Genomic DNA, 9,918 nt, shown 5'->3' with positions numbered 1-9,918 from the left:
TGTATTTTCCTATTGTACTGTAAAATTATATAAGAAGATGATGTCCTGTGGAATTTCCACTAATACCCTGCACTCTGCTGTACTAAGACAAATAATACTGAAATGTTTATATAAAATTTGAGAAACCAGTAAAGGGGTGGGGAGGGTAGAGAACGCACTGGTCTAAATCCCAATCCCAAAATTAGCAGGAAATGTCTTGGTTCGTAAAATACACTGCTGTACTTTTTCTTTTATCAGGATGCCAGACTCCTAATCTCTCATCACAGCACAAGGTGGCAACACTGCACCATCTGTTCATCCAGGATGAAACCACTGAGCTTTCATTTTACTTACCAAGCCAACAGGTCGGAACAGCACGCACCGTGGGTATATTTTCACAGCTTTGTGACAATCATTTCAAAGACAGCATGTAACCTGTCAGCACACCTGAAAGCTTCAGCACCTTCACTAACACTATGCTCAGAACAACTCAAAGTCAGCTCGGGCAGAGTAAGCTTTCTCTCCATCCCCAACTTTGTACTCTCCAGTCTACCTTTCTGTCACCTTCTGTCACCTTGAGCATGCAACTACGCTTCACTGTAGAAACAAAAGCTTCTCAGGTTGCTTAGAGTCCTTCCTGAGGCCAGAGTACTTACTCACAGCAGCATTGCAGAAATGTACAACCTGCTCAAGAGAAACCTAGCCTCTGACATCTACAGCACGTGCTCTGTGAAATGGTGAGAACAGAGCAAAAATGGTAACAGGAAATGAACTTACTGTGACTAAAAGACAGCTATTACTGCTTCTGCATTCAAGACTACAAAGAGTGGTTCCAAAAGTCCATTTAAAAGTGTTGCCTTGTTTCACCTGCCTATAGAGTTGAGATAAAGACCAATATTCAGTACACTTTCTAGAAATAGCCAATTTAGGCCATACAACTATTTATGTCCTTCAGCTGCAAGGGAAGCCAGTATCTGGTAATCTTGGACTGAAGGCAGTCAGGAGTGCTCACTACGCTCTCAAATGCAGATGCCATAGCAGGATATTAGAATATTATCTGAGGATTTCTAGCTATCCCAGCCATACATCCAGAAGATTATAATATACTAATACAGAGTATAAAAAGGATCTAAAGCTACTAGAGAGTGTCCAGAGGAGGGCCACAAGATTGGTGAAGGTTTCAGAGGGGAAGCTGTACGAGGGGAGGCTGAAGTTGCTTGGTTTGTTCAGCCTGAAGAAGAGGAGACTGAGAGGAGATCTCATCGTGGTCTAGAACTTCCTCCCAAGGGGAAGAGGAAGGGCAGGCGCTGAGCTTTCTGGTGACCAACACTAGGACCAGAGGAAATGGCAGGAAGATGTCCCAGGGGAGGGGGAGGTTGGCCGGGAGGAAAAGGTTCTTCACCCAGAGGGTGGTGGAGCACTGGAACAGGCTCCCCAGGGAGGTGCTCATGGCACCAAGCCTGACAATATTCCAGAAGCATTTGGCCAACATGTGCCCTCAGACACATGGTCTGAATGTTGGGATTGTCCTGTGCCAGGACAAGAGTTGGACCTTGTGGGTCCCTTCCAACTCACAACATTCTATGATTCCATGACAAAGCCAAGCTACCTTCAAAGGAGGGATAAATTGATCTTCTCCTTTTCTCTTATAGCATTAATATTTCTCTGTATGCAGATATATATGGTAGCACAGATTCTTCTTACATACATCATGAAAGCAAACTAGCCCATGGGACGCTTTGTATATTAGAAATAGAAAGAGCTAAAGAAAAAGCACTGCTTATATGTTTGAGTTTCAGACATCCCTTGCAGCTAACTAGAAGAATCTCTACGAAAAATCTTACAGAAAATTCCCTGTGTATGTTTATCATACTAAAAGCTCTTGACAGGTAATTGGTTAAACAAGATTTTAATTCAAATGCAATCAGAAACCTCTTACAGTGGTTTGTGTATATGTAAATAGTGCCACAAAAGCAAAGTTAAAGGAGAGAAAGGCTGTACTTGAAGTTGTCCTACATATAAGAAAACTTGAGAGAGAAAAAAGAGGGGGAGGAAAATGGAAAAAAAGCTCAAACACATAAAAAGCTGTAACATACATATTATTTATGAAGCTGTGTGTTAAACAATTACCACATCAGGATGTTTGTGAAGTGTATAAGATGAGTATACGAGCACAAATACATCCCTGCCCCTAAAAGGAGGCAAGGAGGTGACTTTGTCTCTTTTACAGCTATAACCTGGAAAGACACCACTGCACTTTGAAATTAATTTCTCACTCACAAGTTAAGAAATGCCATCACCTGTAGAATTAAACAGTCACTTAGCTAAAAACTTTGTCAACAAACTCTGCTCCTCCACGTAGTATTAAAGAATCACTTCCCTCAACCTACTGGCCACACTTCTTTGATCAACCAAACACACCACATGGCTCATTGTTGGTAGCAAAGGTTTTCTTGCTGAACACCTAGTCCTAAATGAGGTGATTCTGGTAGCAGATGGGAGGGAGTTGGAGCAGCTGTCTTTATACCAGCTGTCCCACAGATTTTGTTTTTGTAGTGCAAGTCACCACCCTTCTGCCTCACAGCTATGCTGCAAGGAGTCTGATCACTGTGGGCACAGTAGTGAAAGAGGGAGGGGGGAAAACAAGAAAGGATGATGGTGGACTCTTACAGAAGTTTATAACTACAGGATAGTTCCATAAGAAGAACAGTAGTGCAGTGAACTAATAATTAAACCAGGTTTCCAACTCTCTCCTGTGTCAATAATTATGCAATTCACTAGACATCAAAGTGTATTTCCACCTTTTCCTCTGTAGGGACAGTTTCCCTTCTTTCCCCAGCTGCTTATTTGCAATTTATGGAAATATTTTTTCCACAGTTTGCTGCTTCTCCAACAGCTCTGATGGAAATCAGCCAGGAGGTTCAAAAGTCACTAAGAAGCAGGGTTAGATTCTCACACAAAGCAGGTTTACAGTACACAAACATATTTCCTTAGCAAAACAGACTAAGGATCTTTTCTCTTCCATTCCCCATTTGCTGGAAAAGGTTAGAAAGTGTGGGAAAATAGCTGACAAGCAAGGACAGGATTCACCTGACCAAAAAAAGATGCCAAAGTAGGACAAACAAGTAAACAGCCTAAAAGTACGTACCTATTTCTGTTCTCTGTATACAAAGAAAGTCTAGGGAGACTAATTCAGACTTAAACATCTGCAGCGTAGAAATCTGAAGCAAGTGGTATCCCACAACCAAGGACATCCCTGGAGGCTGTCAGCATTTCCAGCACTGTGCTTCCTCTGCAGAAGGCCGCCCCCAGCCCCTGAACCCATGAAATTTGTTTCAGTACTGTTTGTTATTGTTCAGCACTGGCTGACATTAAGATTAGTGGCAGCTCTCCTTCCTACTCTGCTGCTATCGCTCCAGTCGCTCTGAGGAGTCTGAGGCAACACATTAAAAAGTCAGAAAAGCCAGAAACTTGCACGTGTCCTGTATTTATAGGGATGCTCATTAGATAGCATGTGAGCTATCCAACACTATTGAGAGCTTATCAATTCATTTGGCTTGTTGAACAGACTAGCTTTTCAAAAGGATGCTTTATGTAAATTATATTAATACAGGTGTTCACGGCGTTCAGGTGTTTCACCTTGTTAGCAGCAAGGTGAAACTGCAACAGTACAATTTTCTTTCATCTAGCATTTGGGTAATACTGTTCTTCTATGGCAAAACACCTACAGGCTAGGAGACAGTCTGTGCTTGAAAAATATTTTCTAACTGTCAGAATGGGCAACATGATTATTTCAGTACTACAAGACTTTGCCACTGCCCAGCAGTCTCTGTTTTGCAGTCCTGCGAACTAAATGTGAAAACAACCAGAACAGACCTGTATCATGCCTCTTTGCTTACCAGCATCACTGTGATGATTACATATTAGAGAGGGAAATAAAGCATCTGGTCTCAGGTGTTTCACATGCACTGCTTACATTCAGCAAGTAGGAAGCAGCAGAGCCTGGCTCATAATGGAAAATCAGCTTCTGGAAGAAAGCCCTGCAGTTCTAAGTGAGGTTTTGTTCTAATGGCAAAATGAGGCACGAAGGCAGGGCCCAGATCGATACTTCTTCCTGCCAACCAGCCACTTGCACTCACCATCTTTTATTTACACACAAACCACATGCCAAGGACTTCCATCAGACTAAGCAGGACGCATTGCAGGACCTAGCAGAGATGCTGTTAGTGAGTCAAAAAGTTTGGGAACAAAGTTTCAGGCCCAGTCTTGTTCAATTTCTACATGTCATACAGGCTACACTGCTGCTTTTCTCCAGAAATTCACACTTAATTCTTCCCAAAATTAATTCCCTTAAGAACTGAATGACACGACACACTGGACTAAATAATCTGTTACCTTTTTTGCTGGCTAACTATGACCTTCCACCAGCAGATCAAATCCGATTTGTTAAGAGACTGGCAAATATTTGGTATCTATCGGGAAATTTGGAATCCTGGTATGAGAGTGAAAGACAATTAACAAGGGACAGTTGCTTACTGTTACTGTTCTACAATGGGTGTCCTGTCAAGTGTCAGTACTGCAGACATTTCTATGCATATTCACACGTGAGTAACTCTATTGACTTCTGTCCTGGATGCAAAGAATGTATCCTGAGAAAAGAGTTTGAAAAAAGAACTTTTCTCTTTTGCATGAAGTTAATATTTGAGCTGACTTTAGTGCCGTGTTTCACCAAAACACTTACATTTTACTGTCAGATTATTTCAATCAACTGCATCATACTTCTGCTCCTAAGAAAAGAAACTGTCACAAGATAGAAATCATTCCAGTACTGGACTAGCACAGTGGTCTGCAGGATATATGTGACTGCAGTGGATAAAAAGTCCACCAAATAATTAAGCTAAATTAGCAATTTTAATAAATTTTGGTCTGCAAGGAAGATGCCCTATGATTCAGTGAGTGCTTCATGTGAAAAAAATTCATCCTTATACACATAAAATCAGATGCTAAGTAACAGGTCTGATTTCCAGAAAAATACAAATGCTCACTACCCCTGAAAGCTGCACCATTTTTATTTGGATTTCTATCTGTAAGCACTGCTATCTGCAATGCACAGCAGATCTATGTGAGTAAAATGTAATGGTAATTTCACTTCAAAACTGTACCCATTTTTTTCCAAACATTCCTGCCACAGCACATTATTTCTGCACATTATTTTCTTAAAAATATTCAAAGATCCACAACTAAAAAGAAAATTAATTCAACTCCTGCACATATGCAATACGTTTGCCAATACTTACCAAAAGATTCTCTGGTTTAAGGTCCCTGTGGACAATGTTTTTGCTGTGAATATAAACCAGTGCTTCACACAGGTCAGTGATCATGACAGCAGCATCATGCTCCGTGAACTTCACGCTTTCTATGATTGCATCAAATAAGTCTCCTCCCGGGACATACTCCAGGATTAGGTAGATCTCAGCTTCTGTCTCATACACTTCAATTAAGCTTACTATATTGGGATGAGAGAGACTCCTAATGATCAGAATTTCACTTTCCATCATGTCCTCTTTCCCCTTCAGCTTGGATTTATCAACGATTTTCATGGCATAGATCTGATTGGAGTCACAGTGGCGACACTCCTTCACCACTGCAAAGTTCCCATCCCCAATAGTTCTGCCAATCTCGTAGTGTTTTTCCACATCAGTTCTGGTTTTAATGGCATGCCTCCGGCTTGTGATTTCCAGTCCCTGAGCCTTGTTTTCTTCTTTATTCACTCTGCGCTCCCCTGTTTTTTCACGTCGTGTCAGGTCATTCTCTCTACATGTGACATTCCCCTCTCTTCTGGCACCCTCCTCTTTAGCCCTTTGTCCCTCTCTGCCCTCCCTATGTATTTTTGACAGTTTCTCAGCATCCCTCGGAGTGTCTTTCTTTAGCCAACCACTTTGGTTCATCATACAGCTACTTCCATTCTCTTCCTTCACTTCATGAGTTAGCTGCAGCCCTTCTACAGCATTCTTCTTGATTTTTACTACTTCCTTCCCATGGTTTTCATGTTTCTCCACATCCCTTTCCTTCTCAACGCTCCTTTTTTGCTTCTCCAGCCCTTCGTTAACATTCCTATGTAGGGGCTTCCACATCCTCCTACAGCCATTATCTTTCCAACCAACTTCCTCAGTTCCCAGACAAGTTTCTGAAAATTTTCGGCAATTCCTGATTTTTGCATTTCCTTCTATGTGGTATCTCTGACATGGACCTGTGCTCAGGTTTCTTTTCTCAAAGGAGACCTCAGCCCACCTTTCCCTTTGTAACTTCTGTCTGGCCTGTCTTTCCTGTTCACACTTCTCGCACCTCACCACCTCCTCCGAACTCTCTTCTAATTCCTCCTCAGGACTCCTCTCATGACTAAGGTATCTATCATTTTCTCGGGTTTTTCTAGAAGGTTTAACTCCTTGTTCACCACCCCAGCTCTCTCTAGTCCACTTTTTTTTGGTTCTCATTTTTTCCTCATGCTTTGTCTTGGCTTGACTTTTTCCTTCAAGTCCAGGTAACAGTTGGGAAGACACACCATTGCTGCAGTTCTTGGTAATTTCTGTCTCATCGAAGCCACTGTCCACTTTGGAAGCCTTGTCATACAGCCTGCTCTTCAGTTTTTGGGACTGTTCCTCATTCTGCTGAATGGCAGCACTGGCAGCATAAGGATTTTCAGGATAAAGTTCTTGTAATACCACTTCCAGGTTCTTCAAAGTGAGGGGCTCCTTTCCCATAGCTATGAATGCATCGCCTTCCCTGAAGAAGTCAGAAACACTCTGGATTTCTCTGCCTCTCAGATTGTAAAGCTTTCTCACACGGTCATTCTTCCAGCGTGGAAATCCCAGAGCTTCTGAAATGTCAGCCATCAGCTGTTCAAAGGTCTGGACTGATCTCCTGTTGAGAAGCAAGGTTATCCTTCTGAGTGTGTGCCCGCCAGGTTTCACCACTGTAATAATCCGTGGCTTCACAGGACTGTGCTCTGAATGTATCGTGTGAAAACCATTACGGGGATTAAAAAATGGGGACCTATGGCTGCTTTCATTCAAACATGGTTTTCCATAGTTTCCACGGCCAATAGAAGGACAAGTCCCTTGTAGTTTCCTCTCTTTTACTTTTGAGCTTGCATTGTGTGGAGAATGGTCAAACAAGCCTCGGCGCCCTAAAGCAAACAAAGAGCATGCATGTTACTCATTTTGCATCATCAGATCTTTCTGAGTAGTAGTTTTCTACATATCAGTGTATGTGACCTCGGAGAATAAGGGTAGGTGCATCCAATACTTATAAAGGAGGAGTAACTGCACGTACATGCAACCACAAACATTTCCAAGTTCGTGAGAAAATGTAAATGCATCTTGTGACAAAGATAAGCTATTAAAAAAAATAATAATACTGGAAATAAATACAACCTTCTCCTAAATGCTCCCATCTTCTAGAAAGCCTAAAAAAAAAAAAAGGGGGGGGGGGGCACAAATTCCTTGGGCACAAATTCCTTGTGCCAGGATTGCGTCCAGATTGTTTAGCATCCTCTTATGAATCTACCTACCATGAACCCACTTAATTCCTTTCTGAACCCAATTACAGTTTTGGCCTCTTTAAACCCTGTGGCAATAAGTTCCACAATTGCATTGCATGAAGTAAAAGAAATTAATTAGTTCTGTTTTAAAATTGCTACCAGATGGCAATGTATGTGCAACCTTATTTTCTTAGAAATAATTATTTCCTCTTCACTTTTTCTGGATTATTCATTTAGTTTCTAGACTTCTATAACAAATTAGGTAAATGAGATTCTTTTTAAAAAGTATAACTTTTGCTATAATTTTACAGCAATTTTATAGTATATTTAATAGTAATGTAATTTAATTTTTTTCCCTTAAAGAAAGGCCATCTTAGTTTTGTTTGATAATTGGAGTCCTAGTTTTCCAATATCTTGGTTTCACTCTATTTTAAAAATTATGTAAAAATCACACAAAGTCCTGAATATCCTCTAGGGATACTAACAATTTTCCCTCTGATCTTAGAGCATCAACCCAAGAAAACAGCACCATTCTTTAGGTGTAATTCTGAAAAGGAAGAACCAAAAGCATAACACATGGTTATGGACAAGCCAAATAATAACATAATTCATTGTCTATAAGCACAACAATAAGCTAAGAATTAAAAAGTGCCCTTAAAGTACTCTGATTTCTTGTACTTATTAAGATTAAACTTGATTACAATGCAATTCTTTTCAGTCTCAAGAAATAAACTTTCAGAATGAGATCACAGAGTGCTTCCAACTCCATTTAATAGTCTTGTGGTTCAGTTGGGAGCCAACATTCAATATGTATGAACTAACAGGACCAAGCCAAAAGAAAGCGGCTAGAATGGTTACTGAACCATTACAAGGAAATTCCCACAGACGAATGGCTTATCTCCCAGAAAATTCTACCCATTTTCATACATCACCTAGTCACAGTGCAGTGGGCAAATCCACCAAGGAAAATCCACTCGTAAGAGTGTTCCTCTCGGTGCTATAGGCTTAACAGAGCATGTTCAAGAGTTCTGGCAAGGTTAAACCTACTACATTTTGGTTTTCAACTGCTGAAAAGTCATTTTCAGTATTCCAAGCTATGTGTTTTTATTTGTCCTTTTCATTGAGGCATAACAGATTGAGGAGGAAATAGGACTCCTCGCCTAGGACAACAAACAAAAGGGAAAAACAATGACAAGTGCTGCAACATTCACTCGCTCTACCTCAAAAATAGCGTATCCAAAGGTTGAGTGGGGAAAGCACACAAGGAGACGTTGCTACAGACCTCCACCCTGCTCTTGGGTTTTGTTTGATGTACGATGATGGACACTTCTTAGTTGTAATATTCTCACCATCTAAGTGCCACGTGACGCCAGCACTTAATCCCTTAACTCTTGGCTTCATTTTCTTCCTCTGCCAAATAAGATAGATAATTTTTCTCCAAATATTACAAAGAAGCCCAGCTGCCAGCATGCTGATGGAAAACCTAAGCATTATATAAGAGCTACGTGTGACTAATGCTTGGTGGTTTTACAAGTTATTTCTGTCTTCATTCTGTTTTTTGAGGCTGATCTCTTGTTATCAAAAGATGACTACATGCGTGCTAGTGATTTTTCAGCAGATATTTACATTCCACCCAGAATACAGCCTACTGTGAATGGGGAAAAAAAAAATAAAATAAATAAATTCAGATGTAATAATAGTTCTCTGAAATCTAAACCCAACTCCAGAACATGTTGGTTACCAGGAACTGTGAAGCTCTGAATTTAATCAACATTTCCAAATTCTTGTGCACCCACTGTCATCAAAGTATTATCTTGCTTATGGGAACAGCACATGATATTTTTTACTGCTTATAATCTTGGTACAACATAAAAACAATGCTGCACTAATAATGCCTTTTCCCACAGACTCTGTTTCTCTCAGCTATGCTGCTATTATCACACCTTTCTATAAACCATTCACTGTAAGTGCCTGGCTGCACTGTTGATTGCTTCAATTACCGAAACATCAATTATGTTTTATTTCTTCACTAAATCGGCTAAGCTTTAAACAGAAATCAAGTTTATTTTTTAATTCTTTAACTAATGGAATAAGAGCAGTTTTATGTAATTATTAAGAATAATCCAGGAATGTGTTTCTGTGCTTTTTAAATGGGCTTAATTCCGAGCCAAAAACAGTGTGACACAAGCCATAAGCTAACATATAATCATTTTAGGAATAAGAAAAATATTGCATGTTTTTCTAAGATGAAAAATGAAGTTATGTGAAAGCTTAAATTCATGCATAAAGGAATCTCCTAACATTCTCTGAGAAAAGAAGTGTTAAATTTTGTCAAAGCGGTGCTCACAATGACCATACCTTACATTAAATATTGTTAGTGACATGGACAGTGGGATTGA

General features: G+C 40.2%; 1 protein-coding gene across 1 annotated transcript in view; it reads right to left on the bottom strand.

Annotated features, from left to right (window-relative positions):
• Positions 1-7,157, bottom strand: part of DCLK3 (doublecortin like kinase 3) — a 12,105-nt gene extending 4,948 nt beyond the window's left edge. The window contains exon 1 of the mRNA XM_010171670.2: positions 5,277-7,157. Within this exon, the coding sequence (XP_010169972.1) occupies positions 5,277-6,872 (1,596 nt within the window). The 5' untranslated portion in view covers positions 6,873-7,157. The remainder of the gene's footprint in view (positions 1-5,276) is intronic.
• Between the last annotated feature and the right edge of the window lie 2,761 nt (positions 7,158-9,918).

Source organism: Antrostomus carolinensis, unplaced genomic scaffold (assembly GCF_000700745.2).
Source record: "Antrostomus carolinensis isolate BGI_N321 unplaced genomic scaffold, ASM70074v2 scaffold11267, whole genome shotgun sequence".
NCBI lineage: Eukaryota > Metazoa > Chordata > Aves > Caprimulgiformes > Caprimulgidae > Antrostomus > Antrostomus carolinensis.
Note: the sequence above shows the minus strand (reverse complement) of the source record. Positions and strands in the feature narration are given on the sequence as shown.